Here is a 26,996-nt window from a genome sequence, read left to right as displayed (position 1 = left end):
TAAGAAGTTTAATAATTATAATACAATATTTGTCGATAACTCGATATGTTGTAATTTGGATTTCAAATATGACCCTCATAAAATGATTTTAATTAAAGCAAGAAATAGATATACAATCTCTGAAGTGACCTTAGTGCAGTGACAAAAGATAAATCTATTTGTAGATAGCACCATCACATCAGAGATCGAGTCCCGTTTCTTACGAATGTAAGAATTTGGTTAATGGACCGACCAGTCATTCTGACGTGGTTAGATCACACATCGGATATGAAAGATTAGCATTCACAACTAAATAAACACATTTGTATATAACATGAAAGTGTCATCTGTATTTTTTATAGATTGGGATGAAACCTAGCAAAAGAAAAGTCACATTTATATATACCTTGTGGTTGTGGTCCAAAGTCTTATTCCTAGGTTTCGCCTTAGAGCACCAAGGACAACTAAATAGACGAGGATAATAAATTAAACACAGTGGGAAGTATTTGTTTATTGTAAAGAGGCTTAATTAAGGGATGCTTGAAGATGAAAGGTTCTTACATGAACTATATATATATATATATATATATATATATATATATATCTTAGCGAGGACAACTAAATTAAAAGTATATTTTGAATAATTGTTTTGGTATCACATTGAATAAACTACAGATTTTATAACAAGACGTTAAATGGTAAATACATACCCCCTCTATATATACTGTGTTCTGTGTATATACATAACAATATATATATGATTTAAAATATTTGCACATACATATATATATAGATATAGCTAAACTAGCACCGATCATTTAATTCTAAATTATTTACGTATACGTGAATATATTTGAAGTGATGTGGAAAACAAAATATATATATATATATATATATATTATTTATTTATATATTTTAAGTGATAACCAAAGGAAAACAACGTTGGTATCCAACAACAACAACAACATCATTCGTATGTTCTAATTTAATTATGAACCCTTTACCAAAAAAAAAACAATATATGGCTATAAGACACCTAAATGTGTTAGGGCTGAGTTGTCACGTTGGATTGATAAGTGATAATAAAAAGCGAACGTAGAATGGGAGCCACGAACAAGTCGCAAGATAAGAAAAATTAAAGGGTCAATTAAATAATTTTGTAACCAAAAAAATACTAACATAATAATTGTTTAATTAAAAGTGTTTGTGAGACTCTGTTACATATGAACAAATTAAGCTTGGCAGAGCGTAGATCTGAGTCAGACGATAATGTTTCTTCCGGACAATAAAGTTAGGTTCCCTAAATTTTCTAATATTATCTCCACATGATCATCACACCAATACACACACAACACTCCTTAATTATCGTATATATATAAACATTTATTCTCCACCCATTTCTTCAAAATTAAGAGAACTACCTTCGTTCTCTGTGCAAAACCAAAAAAAAAAAAAAACATACAAACAAATAAAAACAAAAATGAACATGGAAGATCAGTTTCCCAAAATAGAAACTAGCTTCATGCACGACAAGCTCTTGTCCTCTGGAATCTACGGGATCTTGAGTTCTTCGACGCCACCGCAACTTCTCGGTGTTCCAATATTCTTGGAAGGTATGAAATCTCCTCTCCTTCCTCCTCCTTCGACTCCGAGTTACTTTGTATCGCCTCATGATGAGCTCACTTCTTCTAGTCATCAATCTCCGGTAGCTTCTGTTCCTTGGAACTTTCTAGAATCTTTTCCTCAGTTTGATCAACGTCCTGATCATCCTTCTAAACCCCCAAACCTTACCTTGTTCCTCAAAGAACCAAAGCTTCTAGAACTTTCTCAGTCCGATAGCAACATGATCCCTTACCATAAATACATCCCAAACTCTCTTTATCAATCAGATCAAACCAGAAACGAGTGGGTAGAGATCAATAAAACTCTAACCAACTATCCCTCAAAAGGGTTTGGAAACTATTGGTTAAGTACCACCAAGACTCAGCCCATGAAGTCAAAAACAAGAAAGGTTGTTCAGACGACGACACCAACAAAGCTGTATAGAGGAGTGAGACAAAGACACTGGGGCAAATGGGTCGCAGAGATTAGGCTACCAAGGAACAGAACCCGTGTTTGGTTAGGCACTTTTGAAACCGCTGAGCAAGCCGCGATGGCTTACGACACAGCAGCTTATATCCTGCGAGGCGAATTCGCGAACCTCAACTTTCCTGACCTTAAACACCAGCTCAAGTCCGGTTCCTTACGATGCATGATCGCCTCGCTTTTGGAGTCCAAGATTCAACAGATTTCGGCCGCCCAAGTAAGTAACTCTCCACCTCCTCCTCCAACAACAGTGGAATCATTGGAGCCGAAGAATCACATAAAGATGGAGCCATCAGGAGAAGTAGTGATGATGAAGAAACAAAAAAGTCATAAGGAAGTGATGGAAGGAGATGGTGTACAATTGAGTAGGATGCCTTCTTTGGATATGGATCTCATTTGGGATGCTCTCTCCCTTCCTCATTCTTCTTAACTTCAAAGTTAATGTCACAAGCTTAATTATTACTTCTTGTCATTTTTAATTTTCCATAAAAAGAAAGAAATTCATATTTTGATTCACATTTGGAGTTGAACACATTGTATTCCTTTTTACAACCACATAATCAAGTGGTTCTCTCTTTTTTGTCTGCTAATTAATTGTTTTTTACTTTGCGGTTACTAGTAACCATAAAATAGAAAAAGTGTTTGTTTTTTTAATGAGAAAAAATTATAATTCGGTTGCACCAACTCCAACTTCAAAAGTCTAATATTTTAGAATGCTTCCTATTCTATATAAATGACTTAAGCTCAAAGGTCAATAGAGATTGTGAATAGTAGGGCAGAGAAGTGTTAAAAGGGCAAATATGATGAGTTTGGAGTTCTGTTTTTTGTATAGAATATGAATTTTTTACAACAACAAAAATCAAACTGTATATAGAATAATGTCATTTTTATTTTAAATGGTATTTTCCGAATAGGCAATTAAAGAGAAAGATCTAGGTGTTAGCAGAGAAATAGAAAGGAGAAACAAAAACTTTTTTGACCCGACCAATGTATAATAAAGACACCCATCCACAAAAGCGTCACTTTTATTTCGAAACGACGCCGTTTGGAGTACAGTGTTTGTGACAGGCACAAGAAAAGAAATCTCAAACCCTCAACATTAGAGTTTTGGCAGAGAGATTGTACAAACTACAGTTGCTCATGTATTCACTAGATATATATTTGTGTCGTGGTTTATTCGAGTAAGTACATACCTTGCAGTTCAAGCACTATGAAGGTCCAGTGTCATAGACTTCGCCTTTACCTGCAAAAGAACATTTGAAACCGAAATAGAATCAGCCACTTGCTAATAAAAAAAAGATTACTAGCAAGAACTGTGTATATACATACTATATACATTACTAAGTGATACAAAGAGAGAACTATTTGCAATTTTTTTCCCCACGAATCAAATCAAACAACGATGAAACTCACCATTGTGGATGAAGGGCTAGAAGAGTCGAGAGGTCCAGATCTTCTGGCCTCCCAAAACCGGCTTGTTTTCTCTCCACCACGCTGCACTTGAGATTTGCTCTGTTCTTTGGTAGAGAAACTAATCTTTTCTCTTCCCTTTTGTACAGCTCTTAACCTTCCTCTCAGCACACCAACTTCACTCTCTATTTTCAGTCTTTCATAGTCCACAGCCGACATTGAATTTCTGCGCATGTTTGGAGACATGCTCCTTTTTCCTGGTGGAAATGCCGGAGGAAGTCCATAACTTGTATCTGAAACACTTCGTGATCTGTCGAGTTTGAGATCTCTAGTGGCATGGTCAGAAGGAACATTCAGTTGCACTTTGTTATCTTCATCAGTCACTACATGGATATCATGTACACGGCAATCAGTGTAATGGGAGTCCTCACCAAGCTTAGTATCAGCGATGTCGCTAGTTCTTGTTACTAGTTCTGGAAATGAAGTGCCACACTCTTCTCTTTCTTTCAGTTCTACATCAAATGGCTCACTTCTTGACTGATCAAACTCAGGATTTTGGTCTACTCCATTGTCAACCTCCCCAGGCTTTGGAGAACCTCCACCATTACCATAATCACCTGTACGCAGTGATTTGTTTCCAAAAGCAAGTAAACGACTGTCCATCTGATTAGTAAAGATCTCAAATCCAGAAGAGACATCCGCAGTCTCCATATCATCCTCCCATGGTTCAGTAATCTGTTGTGGCGTTTGAGACCTTCTGACTTGAGCTGGTTTCGAATCTGGCGCGTTAGGTAGAGGTTGCTCAGTCTCAAGAAACATTTGCCTGTAAGTGTCAACTTCCTTCTCAAGAAAATGTTTTTCCCTCTCCCTCCTCAGCAATATTTCTTTAAGAATGCTCATCTCTTCCGCATCAAAAACAGACTTTTCCTCTATCATCCGCTGATACTGCCTAGCTTCCATCTCTATCGACGCTTTCTCCTCTTGTAACCGCAAAATCATACCCAAAGCCTCATCCGCAGCAGATGCAGCAGCATTTCTCTCTTTCTCGAGTTCAAGAGCTAATGCAGAACGTGCAGCTCGTTCTTCAGCAAGCACTTGCTCTAGAATCTCAATAGTCTTTTGTGTCATACCACTATAAGTTAGATCCACAGGGGAACTGCATGTACCTTCACCCGCCCATGAAAATGTCCTTTCCGGCTGTTTGTTCTGAGCATCAGCTTCACACCCAACTGAACTTAGTGAAACACTTTTCCTCATGGACACATCCTCTAAACATTTTCCACTATCTACATAGTCATAATTTGTATCCAAAATCAAACTTTACTATCAAAAGTAATAACTTTACACAAAGGAAACAAAATATGAAAACAAGAAACACTCAGCCATAATAAGCTACTGACCTTGGGAGTTCACAAGAAGAGGATCGTTTTCGTCAACATCGACGCTTGAAGGTGATTGCTGGAAGTTCTTATACCCAAAGTTACCTTGAAAATGGTTCTTGAGACCATAAGGAGACCTATGGAAGCTAAGACGCTTACTCTTAACTTTAAAACTTGCCTTTTTCAAACTCTGCGCGGTTAAAAGATCCAACCCTGAAGCATTATTCTCAACCCAAGAATCAACCCTCTTCACAGAAGGAGTACTAGATACCTCTTCTTCCAACTCAACACGTCTCCTCTCCCCTTTTCTCTTCTTTCCAACACGCCCACCACCACCATTATTATACAGAATTGAATCAAAAGGTGTTCTATTTTTAGCAGATCTCTGAACAGAAGAGATCTTTTTCACAGGAAAGTTCACTAACCTCTCTTGAAAACACTTATTCTTATTTGGGTTACTGAACAAGCCATCACAAGGACATGGGAGTTCCAAACCGAACAAACCGAGGAACTTGGAGGATATATAAACGAGAGAGGAAGCGCAAAGCAAAGAGAAGGCTACAGAGAGATCAACAAACGCAGCCACTAAACCCTTAAATGTCCATGATCTTACCTCTCGGCAACGCATTTTTTTAACACCTGCGAAAGGAGACAAACGCTACCAAATTTATTCAAAATTCAAAGCAAATTCAAACAAGTTGATGAATTGGTTCGTCAATCTGAAATCAATTAACAAATACATAAATTTGGGGGAGAGTGTAACTGACCAAGGAATCAATCGTGAGCCCAGAGAAACTGCTTGGGATTTGGATTAAATTCCGTAAATTAGAGAGAATTAACAACAATAATAACTCATACAAAGAAGAAGAAGAAGAAGGAGAAGTTGAGAAATCCGTAAACGGCTCTTCCTCTGCCGTTTTTTTTTTTTCTTTCTTTGGTTCAAAAATCAAAACCTTTCTAATTGTTTTTTAAAGTTTTTTTAGTTTTTAAAAACTTCATTTGCAAATCACACGAACGAGTGAATCGATACGCCGCCGTTTCCTCACCGACCCCATCCTCCCTCTCTCTCGATCAGTCGATCTCGAGATTCGTGTTTTGTTTTTTCCTTTTACTATATACTATATTCAGACCCGTACGATACGTGCGTGGTTTGATTTCAAAACTAAATTTTTTTAAAACCTTATAATATATTATGTATGTGTGATGTTATATTTGTTGATATAATTATTGGTTATAGTATTTTTAGTTTAAACTTATATTAGTTTAGTTTCATCTAATTTATTAATGTTTGAAATAATAACAGTTTCACATAAAATTAGATTTTACACGACGATAGATCGTAATAGAATGTGAAACGAATTAGTGATTGGTTAGATTTGTATTAAACTCGTGAGCTATGAAACTGGATTAAAAAAATTGTTAAAAAGATTAAAACTTCCAAAACGAATGACCGATCTAAATTTTCTCAAGCGGGTCAAATCCCTCCCGATAGCATGTATTTAAACCGATTAGTGATGAGTTAAACTTGTATTAATATTATATAATATATATCTTAAAATTATATATTTTGTTTATTTCCAAATAACCTAAAAATATGTGATTGTTTAAAAATTTTAAAAAGTGATAAAAGGCTGATTGGCAAATAAAATACTTTTAAAACTCGGGGTTATGTGAGTTTGATGACTGCACCCAAGCTATTTTAAAATGGTTTGTACTTGCTTCTTCTGTAATCTTTATTTTATGTTGAGTTGGATTTCTACATAATTTTCAGGTTTAATAGTTATTTAATCTCCATTTATACAATAAAGTAATATAACTTAAATAAAAAATGTAAATGACTAAATGGCTAATAAATTGGAAATGAATAACCAATTGTCACAAAAACATAAGATATCTATTGTATTGTTGTGTCAATAACCTTTAAACTTATAACTTGCACTTAGAAGGTTGTGATAACCATTTAAATACCCAATGAAAAATTTCTATTATATTTTTTAAATATATATTAACTGAAATTAGAAGACAGTTATGTAGATTTCGCAACTATGTTGACCTTTAACCTGCATAAATTATTAGCAAATTTAAATAAAACATAACAAAGACCAAATAATTAGGTTCTTAATGTTAATTTATGCCTAAAACATGACTTTGATTTCCAAGTCAAATATATGGATCCAAAGTTTTCCATCTACAAAAACAAAATACACAAATTAATAAGACATAAAAATTACTTTCTAACATTCTAAACTCGCAAAAAATATAAAAATTTAGGAATGTTTAGTTGTTTGTATAAATTCATATCACCAACTATTATTGTGGTTGACATCCAATCTCTGCAATACTTCTCTGTCCAAATCTTCCTGCACAATCAAACCACAATATGTTGTGATCTGCCCAAATCCTCCCTGCAATAGCATCCCTATACATCCCCTAAATCTTTTTTTATTTTTTTACATATTAACAAAGAATTTATAAGTGTGAAGATTTATTGGTGTAAATCATAATAGGAAGTAAAGAAACATAAGCATATGCATGCTCATGCCATTTTATACAAATATAGCCATATAGGTGAGTAATATTAATCGTCTTAACTTCTCATTTGCTTTATAATTTGAAAATAAAATATTTAATCAAAGAACAGAAAACAGAATATTATAGAAAATTATAACAAATATGAATGCCCCCTCTCTAAATAAGTATGCCATACAATGCCCCCTCTAAATCCAAGTTACTATGCTATCATCCTAATCATCAATGTTTTTTTAAAATATAAATATATAGATAAAGGATTAATGTTGACAAATATAATATCACCTCGACATCTGCTAAGATCATTTCTAAGGTTTCTCCAGTGAAATTTGTATATTGCCTCCACGAATGAATGATCCGCACCTGAATCTTCTAAGTCGTCTTGAAAGGCTTAATGTTGGCAAGGCTTGTGATTCCATTATTTGCAGCCATTTTTTCTAGATTACAAATGTGTATGCAATATATTGTTGTAAACTATACTGATAATCGCATAGCCATTTATTTATAGTTTGAGACCTACGTACGTATTAAGGATAGACCTAGCAGATATTTTGCAGAGTAAATGATCATATAGGAATATAGTAAGTTCTTGAAATTTCGTGTAATTTTCTATTGTTACCTTTAGGGTAACCGTAAAACATTATAAACGGTTTTTTTGGCAATTTGTTAAATTTGGAATAATTCCTTATTTTGTGTCCTTATTTAATATAATTCGTCAATTTTAGGAAATGGTTTTCGTTACACGAAATCCCTTTATACTGGTTTTGCAATATATGATAATTTTCCAAAAATAGGTAAATTGCATGATTAGGGGGACATTAAAATTATTGATTTTCAGTGATACATTCCTAATAATTTTAGAGAGCTAATGATCGTTATAATTAATATTTGTTAATTATAGAATGCTTGTTTTTTGAATTTTGTAAGTAGACCAATAAATACACATATATTAGATATAGATATCCATGTAATGGCCGATCGTCCAATTTATGGGCTTGTAATTTTTTTACGCCGAATGATACATTAGTTTGGTAACTGAGATAACTTTCCTCATTCCAAGCAGACAAACCACAATCCGAACAGATTAAAACTGGATTGTATTAAGATCCACATGCATTTGGCAATAAAATTACCTGCCTATCCTTTTCTTTTTATATGGTTTGATATATTATGAAGGGTATTTCATGTCCTATTTTTTCCTTTCTTTTTCTACTAAACAAATAATGCTTCCCTTTTAATAGTATAGATTTTTTTTGTACACACGTATTTGTAAATTGACAATTGATACATTTATGTGTTAAATATGAAAAATATGAAACCACTTGGGATATATTCAAACTAAAATTTTAAATTATTTTAGTTTTTATGTTGTTCTATATGATTTTGATGATTACAGAAAATTAATATAATTTATTGTAAAATCTTTTCAAATCAGCTAAAAATATGAGATTTAGATTTTATGTTTAACTAAGAATCCTTAAAAAATTTCTTAAATCCTTCAAAATCATTAAAAATTAAATCTATAATCTGTTTTCATTTTTCAATAACAATGGATATTTAAGTCTAATTTTTAGTTTTAAAAGTATATTTTTAAATCATTACTTCAATAACATTGGATTAAATTAAACTTTTAAAAATCCATAATTGAATAAGATATGATTTGTAGATTTTTCCCAAATCACTTATCAGATTAACATTAAAGTTATTTCATTAATAAAAATATCTGATTTTATTTAGTAAAAAAAGGTATAATGTAGATTAGTCTCTTATATATGATATTTAGAGTTAAATTATAAAGTTACAGTTTTGGTGTTTTTATGTAAAAGCTATAATTTAGATTAATTTCTGATATATGATATTTAGAGTTAAATTATAAAATTATAGTATTAATATTCAGTGAAAAATATTTGAGTAATAATATAGAGAATTTGTTAGAAATGTCATTTTTTAAATACTCTTTTTCAAAAAACCTCTTTTTGGAACATTTTCATTTTTGCACTCTTTGACACAATTACAATATGTTAAATTAATTATTAAAATTTTCTTTTTAGGTTTGGGTTCCCTATTTTACATTTAGGATATAATTCTAAGGGGTTAGGGTTTAGTATTTGGAGTTTAGTGTTTAGGATTTAGTTATTTTGTATATTAAAAGGGGGTATTTTTTAAAATGGACAGCATAAAAGTATATTTTTGAAAAGTAACATAGAAAAAGGGTATTTTTGAAAAATTAATATATAATTTTACTTCTGTTAATAAAAAAGTACCAAATAAAATATAAAATTGTTGTATAGGTGTTTTTATAATTGTAGTGAAGCCATGAAAACATATTTTTAAAACAAAATTTTATGATTTTGATTAAAATTTTGAATATAAGTTATCATAAAACATCAAAAAATCTCAATCTAAATATGTAAATAAGATTTAAAAAATTGTTTTCTACTTACAATCTTAAAATAATCGGACAAGAATGGGATGGGACATGGTGATTAATGAGAGAGTGATCGAAGCTACGCAAGATTTTTTAGGACAAGGTACGTTATATACATAAGAAGCTCATCCGCAATGGGGGAAATAATCTAAGATCAGTAGTTAAGATCTTTTGTTAAAAAGTTAATTATTGGGAGAACATGTTTAAGATCATAAGATTTAATAATATAATATTCTTAAACATATTACATTTATAAAAACTGTAAAAATAACATTTAAATTGCAAACTTATAAAACTTGTACTAAAATTCAAAATACAATACTAAATTTTTATGAAACAAAAAAAACATTAAAGATTAAAAAAAAACAAACAAACATATTACTTAATTAAAACAAACAAATATTTTCTTTAATTAATACATAGTTTAAATCAAATCCTCTTTTAATTTGTGAAAAATTGTTTGCAAAAAATTATATCTAATCACAGCTTGCCACGTCAGCTTAGAACTGAACCTAGATCAGTTCTACATCAAGAACTAGACAACATGTTCTTATGCCACTATTCATTATATTTATAATTTTAATGGGCTAAGAACACACCAAGTGTTCCCCATTGCGGAGAGGTTTGATTACGAAGTTTTAAAGTTAAATACAACAACAAAGCAAATAATTAAGCTAAAATTTTCTCTCGCTCTCTCTCTATCCAACGCTACTACTCGGTATAACCCATCCAGCTTCATCATGACCCACAACCAAACAATCCCCGTTTCCAAACACTCCTCGTTGTCTTTTCTTCATCAACGCAGCTGAAACTGGACTTCCTACGGTGCTGGAAGTCAGAGAGCTCTCTGCTGAACAGTTGTTCTTGTTCTCTATTGCTACTGCAAGCTCGGATAAAGATGGGATTGTTATTTTGGTTGTGTCGAAGGTGTTTGTTGTTGTTCCTCCTTGGCATCCATTGGAGATGGAGACCTTTATGGCTAGCTCTGATAGCTCTTCTCTTGCCGCCTCTAGCCCAGCGAACGCAACAGCTTGCTCCTCTATAGCCTTGCAAGCTTTTTCTAGAATTGATTGCAAGTACTTTCCTTGCGTCTCGATCCTTTGCTGGAGTCGCCTTTGCACCTGCGCATACTGATGGACCTCATTAAAATGTGGAACCATGGCTCAATGTTGTTGAATTTGTATATCAAGCTAACATTAAAATGGACAGTATCTATATGGTTCAATGTTTAATTAACAGATGTCCTAAGTAGTATTGTTCCGATAAGCTTTGAAAAAGTATGTTCAAAGGCACAAACTCTTAGGTCTAGGTCTACTGTATCTAGCTTAGAACTGAATGTCACAGATAAGATCTGTTGTTAGTTGTGTTAAAGAGCAGTTAGTGAGGGACAAGGATGTCTCGTTAGTTTGGTTGGACATTTGGTAGAGTAGAGAGTCTCTCATTATTCAAAATCTCTCTGGTTTTTTTGGTAGATCTAATAAGAAAACAAACCTCTAATTGCTCGTGTAGTCTTCTTTGGACTTCCATCTGGGCACGCAAAGCTTCAGTGACCTGGTAACTCCTGGCTCACACAAAACACAAGGACTGTTCATACAGTAAACATTCACAACCACTAGTCAGAAATTTGGGGACAAAGAGACCACTTGTAAACCGTACTCGTTCTGTTCCTGAGCAGCCATTCTTAACGATGATGTTGACGATGAGCCTGTGTCCTGACTCTCCCCAACACAAGAAACTGCAGAGATATAAGTTGAAAGAGATATCAATGCACAACAACAACAAGATGCCCCTTTTGTGTTTCATAGAGATATCAATGCACAATAAGATGCCCCCTTTTGTAACAACTGATAATACCGGTGATGCAAACAACAAAAAAATGGTGGATTCGATGAAAATACCATCTTTGGAGTTGTCAATTGATTCTTTGCAGGATTGCCTCCCTAGACGAAATTTCTACCGCAAAAACATGGAAACAAATATAGTCAAAAGCACTGAAAAATGTTTCTTTTAAAGTAATCTGAGTAATAAATTAGGCATCATTGATATTGTTGTTGGTAGTATCATCAGACCTGAAGATGAGATTTGAGGTGGTAGAGAGTGAGACCCTTCACTCCCATTGTCCTCATTATAGTTTTGGGCGTTGCTTCTGTAATCAAAACACACAGAGGCACTCATAAACTAAACAAGGCAACAGACATCAAAAGGTATAACGAGACCTATGCAGAGCACACAATAACTCTCGAGTAATTCCTAAAATTGTTCAGAGTGACATATTATTAACCCAAGAAACCTTTTCTATCTCGGGACTCAATTTTTCCAAATCTGGAAGGAACGAAACCTAAACAGACCCAAGAAGAACGCATAAAACAAAACCTAAACCCACATTTCAATTTCCAAGATCCATAAAATTTCAAGCAAGAGACACTCACTGTCGGGTCCGCCGAGCTGAGTGACGGCGTCAACGAATCTTTCATGGAGCTCAGAGGTCCAACGAAGGCGGGGCTTGGGGTCAGTGGTGAGGACCAAACAGGCATCGATGGGGAGATTAGTTCCGTCAGAGTAGTCTCCCAAGCTTCCATCTAGAGGAAGAGAAGAATGAATCGCCGAGTACATTCTCTTTCTTTTACCACCCCCACCACTAAATTTTATTTTAATTTTCTCGGCTATTTTCCCGGGAAAGTGAAGGAGAAATGTAAGGGGACACAGAGGAGGAATATGCAGATTTTTGGATATCCAAAGACAGCGAAGAGACGAGTTGATATCAGTTGATTGGGACAACACTCCGATACTATTTTCTGTGCTTTTTTTTCTTTTTTCTTTTTTCTTTTGTGCATTATTAACATTATTTTATTATTTTACTATTTTGCGTATATTTCTACACAATTAAATAAAGGGTGAATTACTAGAATATTGCATAAAAGCTTCCTTATTACAAAAGTAACATACAATTGTTTGTAATTACTAGACTAACACATTGTACCTATACTACCCCTGAAACTAGTGTTGAGAAAAAACGTAATTACGGCTAATGCTATTAGAAAAAAAAAAAAAACATTGGAAGTTGGGACTAAGTCTACCGATCCTTTGATGGTAGATTTATACACGTGGACTGATTAAAGGTGTACATCAGATATTTTTGGTACACTTAGTTGTAGTCTTGGTACACTTATCGGTCACTGTAGATGGTACACTTAGTTGTAGTGTTGGTACACTTATCGGTCGACGTACATGAAATCGATTCGTTAGATTAAGTTGGTAGAGGAATTTCCCTTTGATGATAGACTTTTGTTTTAAGCGCGTGTAGCGGCAAACGTAACAGGGTGGGAAGATATTTATGGTAGACTAATGGCCTGTTGCGACAGATTTATGCGACAGCCTTCTCTCCTTACAGATATTTTTGGTATACTTTGTTTGTTTTTTGAAATAGTTTTCGTAGTGTTGTGGTAGGCTTCTTGTCAGTGGTAGATTTAGTTAGCAAGATTGACAGCTGTAAAGTCTTACCAGAATAACACGAATTTGTTTGAGCTGGCAAAGACAGTCGAGCGTTGCGATAGACTTATTGGAAGAAGATCTAAACACCTTTACTGTTCTTCCGATCTATGGTGTTCATGTAATAAAGTTTGTAGCAGATTCATCAATCCTGTTCTGTTTGTCTGCCGGAGCAAACGTCTTTTTCCTACTCAGTTTCTTTAATCTTTGATCTCGGTTCATCCATGGAAGAGCAAGATATCGTATTGGCGTGTGGGAGGTGGAGGGTAGACAAAAAGCGATGGTTGTTTGATGTTGATACTAAGAAAGGGTGCAGGATTATAGTTGCCGATAAAGAAACAAAGTTTGAAGACTTTACTGCTATGGTGTACGATGACTTTGGTTTCGGTGAAAGAACTTCCGCGATAAAGTTGAGCTATATGTTAGATAGATATAAAAAAGCGGATGTTATATACCACCGGTGATTGTTTCAAATGGTCGGCAGTTTCAAAACTTTCTCAAACAGCATAGGAGTGAACTCATCCGGCTATGCGTTGAGATCGAAGCTAAATCTGGTGAAACCTTGTTCGAGGAAGTTAAACCGAAAACCCCAGAACCAACACCCAAGACCCCTGAAGTTGTTGTAGATGATTTCGTAGGCGTGGCAGAGGAAATGGGAGAGAAAGATGATGAGTACGAGAGTCGGAAGGAAGACGGTGAAGATAATGTAGGAAATGATCTAGATGAAGATGAAGTAGATGACGAGGACAACAGTAGATTTGATTACTGTGACGACAGCGATGGTACAAGTTCAGGGGATGAAGACTATCTGCTGTACTCCAACTTTGCCCCGGATGAAGCAGAGGAATCATTGGACGACGGACCTGGGGGTGGGTCTTGTATAGAGGAAAATGTGTGTAACACAGAATCAAATAACCGTACCCGCAAGACTAACTCTGCAGCTGATGCAATTGAGAAGGAGGTTCGCAAAATAGAAAACGGAGGTGGTGATATTGCTGTGGGGGATAAGTTTGATAGCAAAGAAACGTTGGTGGCAAGGTTGAGGGTGCTGAGTGTATTAGATAAATATGATTACAATGTTCGATATTCAACGCCCATTTTGTTAATCGTTGAGTGTTGGGTAAAAGGTTGTAAATGGAGAATACAGGCTTCAACCATGGGTGATTCGCCGGTGTTTCATATTCGCAGATATTGTCGTGAACATACTTGCTCTGTTACGGAACGATATGGCCGTAGCCGTAATGCTAAACCACCAATCCTAGGTCAATTATACAAGGATTATGTTGGTGGTGTGGGAAGTTCTGTTGTGCCAAATCTTGTTGGGGATGGGCTCAACCTACGATATGGTGTACAGGTTGGCTACTGGAATACTTTAATATGTTTGTTTTATGGTTGGCTCTGTGAGTGTACTTGTTTATAGGGTGTACAAACAGATCGTAGCTTAAGTTTGTTGAGTTTGTCAGAAATTAGTTGATTCTATGGCCTGCACTGCACATATATATAGTTCGATCTAGTTGATATTGTTTAGTGCTGATGTCTTTTACTGACCATTTTCATATAATAGCTTGGCTACTGGAAGGCACATCGTACACTTATAAAGGCGCGGGAGTATGTTAGGGGTACACCTGAAAGTGGATACGCTGAATTACCGGCATATTTATACAGACTGAGGTCCTCTAATCCGGGGACCCTTACTAGACTGGTCGTTGATGCAGAAGACAGATTCAATATGTTTTCATTGCGGTTGCTGGATGCATTAAGGGTTTCAGGTATATGCGGAAAGTTGTAGTTGTAGATGGAACCTTTTTGAAAGGTGAATTCAAAGGGACTCTTCTGATAGCGACAACACAAGATGGGAATTTTAATATTTTCCCTCTGGCGTATGCGGTTGTTGATACAGAGAACGACGTGTCGTGGGAATGGTTCTTTACTCAATTAAGTAGTGTAATTCCTGATGATGAAGAGCTTGCACTGATATCTGACCGGCATAAATCTATTGGTAAAGCTATCGCTAAAGTGTACCCCCTGGCAAGTAGAGGAATCTGCACTTATCATCTTCATAAGAATATTATCCTGAGATTTAGTGGGAGCGAAACATTCCGGTTGGTAAAAAAAGCAGCTGCAGCGTACCGTGTAGTTGATTTCGAAGAAATCTTCCAGCAAATTCAAGAAGCGAATCCGCAACTGCATGCTTACTTGGTTCGTGCAGATGTAACCAAGTGGAGCAGGGCGCACTTTCCTGGTGATAGGTACAACTTCACCACGAGCAACATTGCAGAATCGCTAAACAAAGTACTGAATCCTGCCAGAGCCTATCCCATTGTAGAGTTATTAGAAGCTGTTCGGAATATGTTGACACGTTGGTTTGCTACAAGGAGAAAACAAGCTGCCGCAATGCCAACTTTACTCACCAAAGGAGTGGAGAACCTGTTACAGGTGTGACATTCATTAACATATCCATCGATATATATGTTAACGAAAGGCATGAAAAATGTTAGTGGATATGTTGTGTTGTTTTGGTTATATGAACTTACGCTTTGATTTACTCATAGGCACGTATTGAACAGTCAAGGCGTCTAAAGGTTCAAGAAATTGATGAAGATCGATTTGAACTAAGTGGTGGTAACTCAACGCATGTTGTCAATCTAGGTATAAGAGGTGTTCATGTATGCGTTTTGATCTAGAGAGGATGCCATGCGTACATGCTATCGCAGCCGCATATACGGCCAACGTATCAGTTATAAACCAGCACCATCCATATTTTCGCAGAGACAGCCTCTGCAGTGGGTATGCGGAGGCGATAATGCCTATAGATACATCCTGCATCGTTCCTACTGATATTACACCGTCTAGATGTAAACCGCCTTTTGTTAGGAATCCTCCAGGAAAGCCAAAGATGACGAGGAGGAAGTCTTTTGTCGAGGTTGCGTTGGAGACGAAGCGGCCCCGCAAACAGCATGCTTGTTCTCAGTGTCAACAGGTTGGCGACAACCGTACAACATATCCAGCTAATACGTAGTGCATGGGCGACAATAGACGTGTTATCTTTTCTTGGCGTGAGGGTAATACTCTTTTTTCCTAAGTGCCAACATAGCTTTTTGTAACATGTTTATGATGGCCCTTTTTAATTTCTAAGCCTACATTTTTGTTTAACTATAATTGTTGGAGAAATTGTTCCCGGCTGCCCTAGATGAGCCTATTACTCGTGTGGGCTTTTTAGAAATCTCAAGCAAACGGTTTTCTGTTTGAATAAGAAGCTTTTTAAAGCGAAATATATCTGTTTGTGGGCTTTATATGGTCCATTAGAGAGGACATAATGCGATGGTTAGATAGTGTTGACATGTTCACTTATCGTAGATAACTATTGTTATGTACGTACATATATTGCGGAGTACTAAATTTTATATTTTGTTGACAAAACATAACCATATATTATCCATAATCAGCGTAACATTGGGTTCACTCAAAAGTACAAAAACACCGGGGAAAAAAAAGTTAATAAATTGCATAGATCTGTGCCGGTTCTTTAAATAAATATGCTAAACTCCCTGAGTTCTCCCTTTCGCCCATCTAGTTCCTTTATTCTCAAGGTATTGCATTCTCCCCTACGTGCTCCATTATATGTTCTATATAGTAACGTCCAGCGATTTCAGATCTGCGGTAAATATAGAAAGTGTATTAACGTATTTGACAGTAGCAACAAATACAATTAGATATTTTAGTAGGAAAACAAAGAGCTTACATCTCCTTGTGATGTTCCATTCCCTCGAAATCTGGTTTTATATAGAACAGCGAAGAGGCGGTTGTGTTGACGAGGCAAGGAGCACCTTCAGAACATTTACAAAATTAGTTGTATATGGTTTCACAAGGCTGGTTTCCTTATCTGATCTATCAAATCGAACATACCTTCGTAGCTTCCAACCTTCCAGAACCGCAAAATACAAAAGACGGGTTCGGTTGTAAAAGTAAGATGACACCCGAGTGCTTCCCAAGCATTTATGAAGTGAGCAGCATAATCATCTAGGGCACGACACTTGAGGGTTTCATTCCTACGATTTTCTCATGTTAATATTGAATGGGCATACGAAAAAACTTTAAATGTAAATGTATTGAAAAGGTAGCACAAATCTCCTTTACCTCCCATTCAGTAGGGTGAGGACAACTTCATTGGCCGCATTTGCCCCCTCGAGCAATCTTCTGTCTTCCACCCCAACTACACACCCACAGACATCTGATTCGGGGTAGACACATACTTTAAATGTTACGACCTATGTATTTTGATATGAAATTGTCTACTAACCTATTTATTTAGTATCAGGCCTAAAAACTAGTGATAATCACAAATATATCAATTACCAAACGTTTGTTAACGTTGTTTCAAACGATTTGTGTAATTGAAAATTGAAGATAAGCGTACCGAATGATATGGGATGGGTAATTCTCCCTTGAGATATATCACCCAAATCTTCGAAACGGAAGTAGTGTTTTTGATTCACCGGTGAGAGCAGGCCCATCGTCGACTCATCATTAAATTTGATTTGGAAAGGATGATGTGTATTCCTCTCCCTAAGTGTTGGCTGGATGACCTTGAAATTCCTAATTTCATACCAATCACCATCATAGATATACTTCCTCATTTTCTTATAGGTCCCTGGTAAAAACGCCACCTCGATTGTGTCACCCTACAAATTGCATATCAATTGTGTATAAGACCACTGCGTTGGTTAACAACTTCGTGCAAATATTTTACAAAGCAAAGTAGACTAACCCGTGTATCAGCAAGGAGCAGAACCCGCTTCCAAAAGAACTCAGTAACATACCACGAATTCAAGACCTTCGCTTGGATAATCCAATTCGTTTTTCCTGGTATAAGATCAGCGATGGCATCAACTCTAAACTCCATGGTTTTTTTCTGATAATATCGTGTTACTCGTTTCTACCCTGGGTTTGGAAAGGAGAAAGGGTGATGCTATTTAAATAAAACAAAACGTCGCCAGTAGTAGTTCCGTCTTTCTACCGACTCCCCCTCTCTCCTACTCTAATAAGCGCGACTCTTCGCTTTCTTTGTTTTTCTTCGGGTTTATATTTCAAATTTACTTTAATTCGTAGTGTACGTACAGACAACTAATTTACGTTTTGTACGTGGTTTTGTTTTATTTTTATTGTTGATGTATGCTTTCCCCCCCCCCCAATGGTTTCTTAATTACGTTATGGCGCCCACCCACTACGACAAAATTGATTCAATGGTTGATATTGTAGAGTTATCCTAGTCACAATTTGGTTTAAACAAACCAAAATTTAATTACCGGGCCAGCAACATTGGAGGCCCAATACGAAAAGATCAAGTATTGTTTACTTTTAAATTGTTTTTCACAGTAAGTCCAATGTAATTTTTAAATTTTTAAATGGGGCCTCAACTCAAACTCTAAAATTGAGGCCTTATTTTTAAGAAAATAAACAACAAATCCATACCGAATGGGCTTACTAAAATTGAGGCCCGATACCTATGTATCATAGAGATGTGTACACATCCGACTTCACCAACCGAATGCACAGTTGTAACAAAACAATACATTTCTCGTACCAAACGTAAGCACCCATGTACCCACACACACTTTGTTGTACATACACAATAGGCAGATATATCAATTGTGTATAGTTCTTTTGCAAGATAGAACAGTTAAAAAAGGAAAGGAACCAACATCAATTGGTACATGCTTAAAAATAACTAGAATCGAAAACCATGGAAACAAAAGGCCGGATTCAGTGCGCGTAAACCCTATGACGTAGATATTAGTACGGCATTTATTACAGAAGACATTTAGATGAAACGTTTAGGGCGAAACATCTAAAGAGATAATATCACTAAAGGATCTCGGATATAGATTTCGCCAACCACCAAAGGCCGCAATTGTTGCACACCATGTCATAGTCTCGATACTTGAGAGAGTACAGACCATGCTCCAATAAACACAATTTAGCACATTCCGGAGAAGGGATCAAAGGGGCAATCGGATAGACGAATGTATCCCTGTACGTGTTTTCTCGCGCCGTCTGATATCTACCCAGCAACATGAACAACTCCCTGCCCAAAATCCTTGTTTGAGTTGTATTTAGTTGGTAGTGGTATGCAAAAAACAGGTAAAGATAATGACCCGCCATGTCGAGGTTCCCATGTAACATAGAAAAAAACCCACATGCTAGTGTGGCATCATCTTCTGCGAGTACGTTACGAGTTAGAAGTGCAATACCTCCCTCAATGTCGCTTTCCTCGGCAACAACCCGGAGACCTTCGTAATAGATTGCCTTTTTGTTCCCAGCTTCAAGGCATTTTTCGAAGATACGCCGGTGCATCCCTTCCTCTCTTATTCTACGATTTCGATGATGTAATTTTTGGAACTAAGAAGGATGGCAAGTAATGCTGGAGATGTTAGCATCCTTGAGAACTTGAGGCGTAAGTGCTGTTTTGACTCCCCGAGGTCCTGCCTTGACTATTGGAGCTAGGTAGTTCAAACCATCTACTGCGAGAAACACGAAGATGATAATCAACATCTCATCTGGTAGATGAGGCATTTTTTGAGACGCAGACGCCAGCTTGATGTGGTTTTTAAGTAGGAACTGCAACTTGTACAGAAGGGTGTTTGAAGAACTCAAAGTTCAGGTTGCACTCAGTGGGACTGGTAATTATAATTTATAGAACGCTAACGAGATACTTATTTCGCTAACACCATACCCGTTCATTGTTGTAATGTGCCGAGACATACGTCACTTACTACTGTTTAATTAAAACTCGCTGAGAAATAAATCACATCACTTTTATGGTAACACGACTTTGGGGGTAGGAGTTGTCACTTCGTCCAACCTACTACTGTCATGTGTACCCTAAGTAGAGCCTAGCGGAATTTAAGAGAAATAATTGTCAAAGTAGTGTATAACGCATTTGACATCCGTTATTATGGTGGCGCCACGTAGATACGTAGTAGAAGAATCTGCGTCAGAAACCTTTATTTATATTTAATTTGCATAATAAAAATTGCATGAAGGGAGATAATGCCCGAACTATTCCTTCCCATTCTACGTACACGCAATTTGCAAACTGTAATACGTACAAGGCCTTAAAGTATAAACCTTTGTACATACACTAAACGTACTTACTCTTGAACGTACACTGAAATTTTAAACGTTGTTATTACACTAACATCTTTCAGGTTGTGTACGTCTTAGTATTATATTTAATTGGTTTTGCAATGGGAAGGTACGACTAAATAGAATACATACGTTGTCCATGAACAATCAATTAACCCATGAACCGCATATAATTTACCCAACTACCATTTACCCAGCGGTTTAATAAATTCCGCACTGAACAAAGCAATAAATTGATTTTTCTTTTTTATTTAATACTAATACAAGTTAAAAATCAGCACATAATTCGACATAGAGAGAGGTCAAATATAGCCTAAATACGTAGTAATCATTGTTCCATACAAACCATGTGTGAATATATATAGAATGCTAACCAGAAACATATTTAGTTCACACTGTGACCAGATTTCGTAACTTAGTAATGATTACAAATACATCATATTAAACGTACTCATCAAGACACATCACATCCCTCTACTTACTTGTTAAACAACTCTTCTACGTCTTCGCATATACGACTTTTGCGGGTATCAGTTGTCACATCGCAGTTGCCAACTGGTGTCATGTCTGCCACTACGTTAAGCTGAGCGGGTAGTGAATAATCGAGATTGAGATAGTAGATTATACTAGTAGACTTCAAATCCGTAATATGGTTATGACACGTGTATACTAATAGGGGATGTGGGGAATCATATATGGTTATGATGTAAATGGGCCTAAAATATTAACGGCCCATTAATATTCTCAAAACGACACTCCACCTATTTTGTTAGTGGATGTTTTAAAATCTTAATAATTAATGGTTTGATGTCACCTCGCCATCTTGTCTTAAAGTATAAACTTTTGTACGTACACTATACGTACTTACTCTTGAACGTACACTGGAATTTTAAACGTTGTTATTACACTAACATCTTTCAGGTTGTGTACGTCTTACTATCATATTTAAGTGGTCTTGCAAAGTGAAGAACAAATTATATAGTTCTATATTCATAGTTCATCTCCGATGCCTTGGCCACCTTTACGCACCCAACCACTTACCATTATTAAACAACATAATAAGTATCGATAGATACCGCGTTCTTATAAAGGATACAACATTAGGTGTTACATGAACCAAGTTTAGTACACCATGAGACATTCTAAACTAAAGGCCGGATTTATAGTACTTACATGGATTGTAGAAGATTTAAGAACTGTGTTGATAACAAGATATTCGTCAGATAGTACGTTAAGGGCGAAACATCTGAAAGATAAAATATACCTACAGGATCTCGCATATAGCTCTCGCCAACCACCAGAGGCCGCATTTTGTGCAGACAATGTCATAATCTTCATACCGGAGAGAGTAGAAACCATGTTCCCGTAAACACAATCGAGTACATTCCGGTTTAGGGATAAAGGGAGCAATAGGATAGACGAATGTGTCCCCGTATGTGTTTACTCGCGCCGTCTGATATCTACACAGCAACCGAAACAACCCCTTAGCCAGAAACCTTGCTCGTTCCGATTTAATTGGGTAGTGATGTGAATCAAACAGTTCAAGAAAATGAGTAGCCATCTCGCAGTTCCCAACTAACATTGAAAAAAACCCACAAGCTAGTGTCGAGATAGGTTCCGCGTGAACGTTACGAGTTAGAAGTGCGATACCTTGCTTAATGTCTTCCACCTCGGCAACAACCCGGAAACCTTCGAAAAAAATTGCCTGTTTGTTGCCAGCATCTAGGCATTTTTCGAAAATATACCTATGGACCCCTTCATTTTGGACTCTACCATTTGGGTGATGTGGTGTTTGGAACATCGTCGGATGCCAGCATAAGCTGAAGATGTTAGCAACCTTTAAAACTTGGGGACAGAGCGCCGTTTCTACACCTCGATGACCTGCCTTCAGTATTGGAGCAAGGTACTCCAAACCATCAACTGCGAGAAAGCCGAGGATTTTAATCAATATTTCATCGGGTATCTCAGGCATTTTTCCAGTTGCATGCGGCATTTTCACTTGCTTTTTCTAAAACAATGTTTCGTATGTGTTGCAACTTGTGGAAGGTACTCTAAATAAAGGGAGAGTTGTAGTTGGGAGTTGCAGGTTTTTTAATAATTTATGGCAATGAACGATGACATGCATAAGTGCGGTTTTTAAGCTTTATTTTTTTTAATCCGCGTTATGTTACCAATCAAGAAATATTCTGTAGTTTTTGTATTTTTAAAAAAAAATAAAATTACTGTTGCGGTTTCCAAAACAATCAATTAACCCATGAACCGCATATACTTTACCCAACTACCATTTACCCAGCGGTTTAATAAATTCCGCACTGAACAAAGCAATAATTTGATTTTTCTTTTTTATTTAATACTAATACAAGTTACAAATCAGCACATAATTCGACATAGAGAGAGGTCAAATATAGCCTAAATACGTAGTAATCATTGTTCCATACAAACCATGTGTGAATATATATAGAATGCTAACCAGAAACATATTTAGTTCACACTGTGACCAGATTTCGTAACTTAGTAATGATTACAAATACATCATATTAAACGTACTCATCAAGACACATCACATCCCTCTACTTACTTGTTAAACAACTCTTCTACGTCTTCGCATATACGACTTTTGCGGGTATCAGTTGTCACATCCCTCTACTTTTATCGATGTCAATTACCCTCTCGATCCATTTACCACTGAAAGGGTTAGCCAAGTAGGACAAAACTTGAGGACGGGAGATTGTGGACCTTTTACTATGAAGTTTTTAGAACTGTTGAGCATAGGCAAACCGATGACTGATTGCTTGAAGATCAACGACAACAATATTGACAATTTCCGAAAGAAGTTCGCGATGGATGTCTACGAAGCTGCTATTGGTCCGATAAATTAAGTAGCGAATAAAAATTCTTCCTGGTTGTACTTATTACTTTCACGCAGGTGGTCCATATGATCCGTAACAGTCTGTTAGGATGATTATGGTTCGCTGAATTTGAATACAATTTAATCACATCACGCTCATCATATCATAGGATTGATTGCCAGTAGGGACAAGTTAGTGTGCTCAAAATGGATAGAAACTAAGCACCAACCATGGACCTAAAAATCAAGTCTATAATGTTAGAAAATCGATTGTACGTACAATGATGAATATACGTACGTGTGTACACAGACCATAAATATACGTACGTGTGTACACAGACCATAATAAGGCCGTTACATAGTTGATGGTACGTACACATATGAATATACGTACATGTGTACATAGACCATAATAAGGCCGTTACTTAGTTGATGGTACGTACACATATGAATATACGTACGTGTGTACACAGACCATAATAAGGCCGTTACTTAGCTGATGGTACGTACACATCTGATAAAGGCCTAACATATACTAATACTGGTTAGAAAGACGTCATAATGATACATATCTAGACCCTCCAATATACAAAAAACACTACACCTGAAGAGGGTTTACAAACAACCGATAGGAGCTATGTGAGTGACCAGACCTCGGAAAATCTAAGAACGACATCCTCAAATCCCACATGTTACCAAAAAAATGACCAAACACGCATCTTCTATTAGCAACACGCGTAAAACCAATCTTCAATTTTGCAAAATCATACTGCTCCGGTAATGTACATGGAACCTCTTCAACTTTTTGATCCCGAGTTGAACTCAGCTTCTGGATAATCTACTGTCTCCGACGTAGCATCTAGTTGGAGAAAGCAGTCTCGGTCTGGGACCTCATCAAACACGTCTGCAGCAAGTTTCATCCTAATAGAAGGCATGGCCGCATCACATAGGCCTGTGTAATTTACTCCAAGAGCTATACACTCTAAGCACTTCAACGTGTACACACCACAGTCACCTTGTTGATAGTTCTGTGGGAGTATTTTCACCCGGTAGTAACTAAATGCCGCCGCCCCAATATGCTCATCTTTGTACCTCCGGTTATATGCTTGTATCAAGCGTGGGATCATTTTTGCGAACGGTTTGCACTTCTTTTGTAGACTCTCGTCGGTTCTACCGCTGTTTATGCTATCGTAAACTCTTAGCCTCCGCTGGACTAAGTCAGCTTCGATGGCTACCCAATGGTTGTTATCGAGGTTGTATGGGAAGAGCAGGGTGTCTACATCGTCAACCCACACCTTGTTTGTCATTCCGTATTTTGGCAGCCTTCCCACGTACGTCTCAAAATAACCTTCTCCAAAAACCGATTGATTAGAGGCTTCCATTTTAGGGAATTCGAATGCCCACATACTAACAAACAAAGGATCGAGAAAAGCAATACGATCTGTTTTATATGGGGATGGCGTTTGCGTCCCCCTAATACGGAACATATGCATACATGTAACCATGTGCTGCAACACGAGTGACATCTATCAGGCATTAGTATACCATAGTTAACTGCGTTAAATGTTATGCTACGAAGCTTACCGCATCCCATAACCAGCCGAATGTTGTAGTTGGCCACAATTGTTTAGGGGTCAGGAGGCGAAAATAAAATTCGGCATTTCCAGTGCAAGGTACTTTAGCCCTGAATACCAAAATTAACAAATCAGTTATAGATCGTAGTCCTCAAATCCGAATATAGACACTAATTATATACAACTCTAAATGAAGACTTACAAATCATTAGTTAGGAAGGACATCAGCTTTGCAATTTTCTCAGGACTTGCCTCACTAAAAGGATCGTACACTGCGGGAGATAGGACTACAATGTGGCTTTCACGTCGGGTCATTAATGCAGCTCGCATTGATTCGTCATTAGGGTTTAACCCTATGTTGGTGCCCACTGGATCTACTAATAGAAGATCAAGCTCTCTTGATGGAGGAAACACCTTTTGTAACAAATATGCAAAATACCTGGCTTTCTCCTTATCTTTCACTGTATGAGACGATGCAGGACTGCTGGTCCCCTTGGTTAAATCCACAACTGATTCGCACTTTCGATCCGACGAGCCAGGGTTACCACCACTTACCGGATGGATAACATTAATAGGAACGGGTTGAGCACCTGCTCCATCAACTTTGTCATTATACTTTGCTCTTTTATCGCCTTCCTCTGTCTCCCAACTCTGTACTCTTTTGACACGCTGTACACTGTCTACCATCTGCTTTGGAATTCGCTCTACACTGTCCTCTGGTTCGATTTTAATACTCCCAGACCACATGACCTTATCCTTAATGGCTAACGAATTCCTAACACAACTAGCAACTTTATAACCATCCTTGTCCGAATGCTTTATCTGATATAGCCATGACTTGAAACAAAAGACATGTATTTGACGTTATATACAAGACATTTGAAATATAATATGACGCTGTTAAACTAGAGACAAAGTATACAAATTGCTAAATTGTGTGTACGAAAAAAATTATATATCAAAATAATTACAAAATTATACAACTTCACAAAACTGAAATTGATATTGTTTCCTCGAATAGATAAATACAAAGACTTCATACTGAACAATAGATATATAATAACAATTTTATCAATACGGTACGCAGATCATACCTCCTCTATTTTTTGTTCGTCATTTCTTAATGTAAGAGGTCCTTGCATATACGCTCCTCCATCCGTTGTGTTGATAATAACTTTCTTCAATAGTTGAACGTCACTCTCAAAGTTACCCATCCTACTCTCCATACCTTGAAGTTTGAACACAACTTCCGCTATTGCTCTAGAAAACGATATCTGAATATTATCCATTTTCGCCCCTAGTGTTTCAACCATAGTAAATAACCTTCCACTACCATCTTCACCCTGCACACCTGAATGCTTATCTCCAGACGCCTTCTCTGCTGAACATTTGTCCCCAACACTTTCTTTCTGCTCCTTCGCATTATTGGGGACATTACGGATGCTGGTTGGGGCTGTTTCAAGGAAATCATCGTCACTTACCCCTGCAACATGTTGCCTCCTCTCCCTCTTCTTCGTATGTTCCCCCTTCCTTTTTTTACACAATCCCATTCTCTTTCATCCACTTCGCCATTGATCACGTCTAACAGCAGATTATCCAGTTTCTTCTTCAAACCTTCTCCTACACCATACACACAATACTGTCCTGGCCAATCTGGATATATGAACTCCAAAGGTTTAGGTACTAAATGCTTCACCTGAAGCTGCATTTCAGATACCATAACTTTTAATAATCTATCACAAAGAAAAAATGCAGACAAATAATGTATACGTAAATTGAAGGCATACCTCCCCATTATTAAGGAGTTTGCTCCCGGATATGAAGGCTTCGATATCCTTCCTTGGCCTCCCTCCTCTCCACCTTAACAGAGGCAAATCTACACCTTCTCTTACATTCCCGTAGCTAGCCCCCAGCACCTTCACGCTCTCAAATGCCCATATCAGCAATACATGGACACATCCATGGAGGGTATAAGCATTGTTAGGTAACCCAAAGACTTTGATGGAATCAACTAAACTCTTGAATCCAACCCTACCCCATTGAAAACTCTCAAATGCTTCTTCATTCAACGCCCTTTTAGCGTATTCCAGAGGAATCCGACTGTTCCTTGATAAACCAAGCACTCCAAC

General features: G+C 36.7%; 3 protein-coding genes and 1 pseudogene across 5 annotated transcripts; 1 reads left to right on the top strand and 3 right to left on the bottom strand.

Moving 5' to 3' along the window:
- The first annotated feature begins 1,369 nt into the window (after positions 1-1,369).
- On the top strand, positions 1,370-2,672 carry LOC104733709 (ethylene-responsive transcription factor ERF062 pseudogene; annotated as a pseudogene). Its single transcript, XR_015575370.1, has one exon. The product of XR_015575370.1 is annotated as an ethylene-responsive transcription factor ERF062 pseudogene (transcript).
- A 399-nt stretch (positions 2,673-3,071) lies between these two features.
- Positions 3,072-5,945, bottom strand: LOC104732349 (uncharacterized). The gene is made up of 4 exons (XM_010451882.3): positions 5,621-5,945; positions 4,875-5,492; positions 3,478-4,760; positions 3,072-3,307 (listed from the first exon to the last, which is right to left on the bottom strand). The coding sequence occupies exons 2-4, from the start codon at positions 5,479-5,481 to the stop codon at positions 3,266-3,268; spliced, it is 1,932 nt and encodes a 643-aa protein (XP_010450184.1). The 5' UTR covers positions 5,482-5,492; positions 5,621-5,945; the 3' UTR covers positions 3,072-3,265.
- Positions 5,946-10,360: 4,415 nt separating this feature from the next.
- LOC104732348 (protein PHR1-LIKE 3) lies at positions 10,361-12,648 on the bottom strand. Of its 2 annotated transcripts, none has more exons than XM_010451881.3 (6): positions 12,240-12,648; positions 11,880-11,956; positions 11,709-11,763; positions 11,467-11,545; positions 11,302-11,371; positions 10,361-10,931 (listed from the first exon to the last, which is right to left on the bottom strand). In XM_010451881.3, the coding sequence occupies exons 1-6, from the start codon at positions 12,421-12,423 to the stop codon at positions 10,509-10,511; spliced, it is 888 nt and encodes a 295-aa protein (XP_010450183.1). In that variant the 5' UTR covers positions 12,424-12,648; the 3' UTR covers positions 10,361-10,508. The 2 variants fall into 2 exon arrangements, with proteins under 2 accessions (XP_010450183.1, XP_010450182.1); XM_010451880.3 differs by having other exon boundaries at positions 10,361-10,940; positions 12,240-12,608.
- A 4,236-nt stretch (positions 12,649-16,884) lies between these two features.
- Positions 16,885-18,202, bottom strand: LOC147930826 (uncharacterized). The gene is made up of 6 exons (XM_087477047.1): positions 18,068-18,202; positions 17,717-17,981; positions 17,437-17,512; positions 17,206-17,348; positions 17,042-17,126; positions 16,885-16,954 (listed from the first exon to the last, which is right to left on the bottom strand). The coding sequence occupies exons 1-6, from the start codon at positions 18,200-18,202 to the stop codon at positions 16,885-16,887; spliced, it is 774 nt and encodes a 257-aa protein (XP_087333173.1).
- Positions 18,203-26,996: the final 8,794 nt, after the last annotated feature.

The sequence above is a fragment of the Camelina sativa genome, chromosome 12, assembly GCF_030686135.1.
Source record: "Camelina sativa cultivar CO46 ecotype springtype chromosome 12, ASM3068613v1".
NCBI classification, from domain to species: domain Eukaryota; kingdom Viridiplantae; phylum Streptophyta; class Magnoliopsida; order Brassicales; family Brassicaceae; genus Camelina; species Camelina sativa.
This window is presented reverse-complemented; position numbering and strand designations above follow the sequence as displayed.

Coding starts and splice junctions, on each gene's coding strand:
- LOC104732349 (XM_010451882.3), bottom strand. CDS start 5,481: ATGCGTTGCCGAGAGGTAAGATCATGGACATTTAAGGGTTTAGTGGCT. Junction 4,761..4,874: donor TCTTCTTGTGAACTCCCAAG/GTCAGTAGCTTA, acceptor ATGACTATGTAG/ATAGTGGAAAATGTTTAGAG. Junction 3,308..3,477: donor CTAGCCCTTCATCCACAATG/GTGAGTTTCATC, acceptor GTTCTTTTGCAG/GTAAAGGCGAAGTCTATGAC.
- LOC104732348 (XM_010451880.3), bottom strand. CDS start 12,423: ATGTACTCGGCGATTCATTCTTCTCTTCCTCTAGATGGAAGCTTGGGA. Junction 11,764..11,879: donor ACCTCAAATCTCATCTTCAG/GTCTGATGATAC, acceptor TTTTTGCGGTAG/AAATTTCGTCTAGGGAGGCA. Junction 10,941..11,301: donor GACTACACGAGCAATTAGAG/GTTTGTTTTCTT, acceptor GAGGTCCATCAG/TATGCGCAGGTGCAAAGGCG.
- LOC147930826 (XM_087477047.1), bottom strand. CDS start 18,202: ATGGAGTTTAGAGTTGATGCCATCGCTGATCTTATACCAGGAAAAACG. Junction 17,513..17,716: donor TACCCATCCCATATCATTCG/GTACGCTTATCT, acceptor GTGGGTGTGTAG/TTGGGGTGGAAGACAGAAGA. Junction 16,955..17,041: donor ATGGAACATCACAAGGAGAT/GTAAGCTCTTTG, acceptor TATTTACCGCAG/ATCTGAAATCGCTGGACGTT.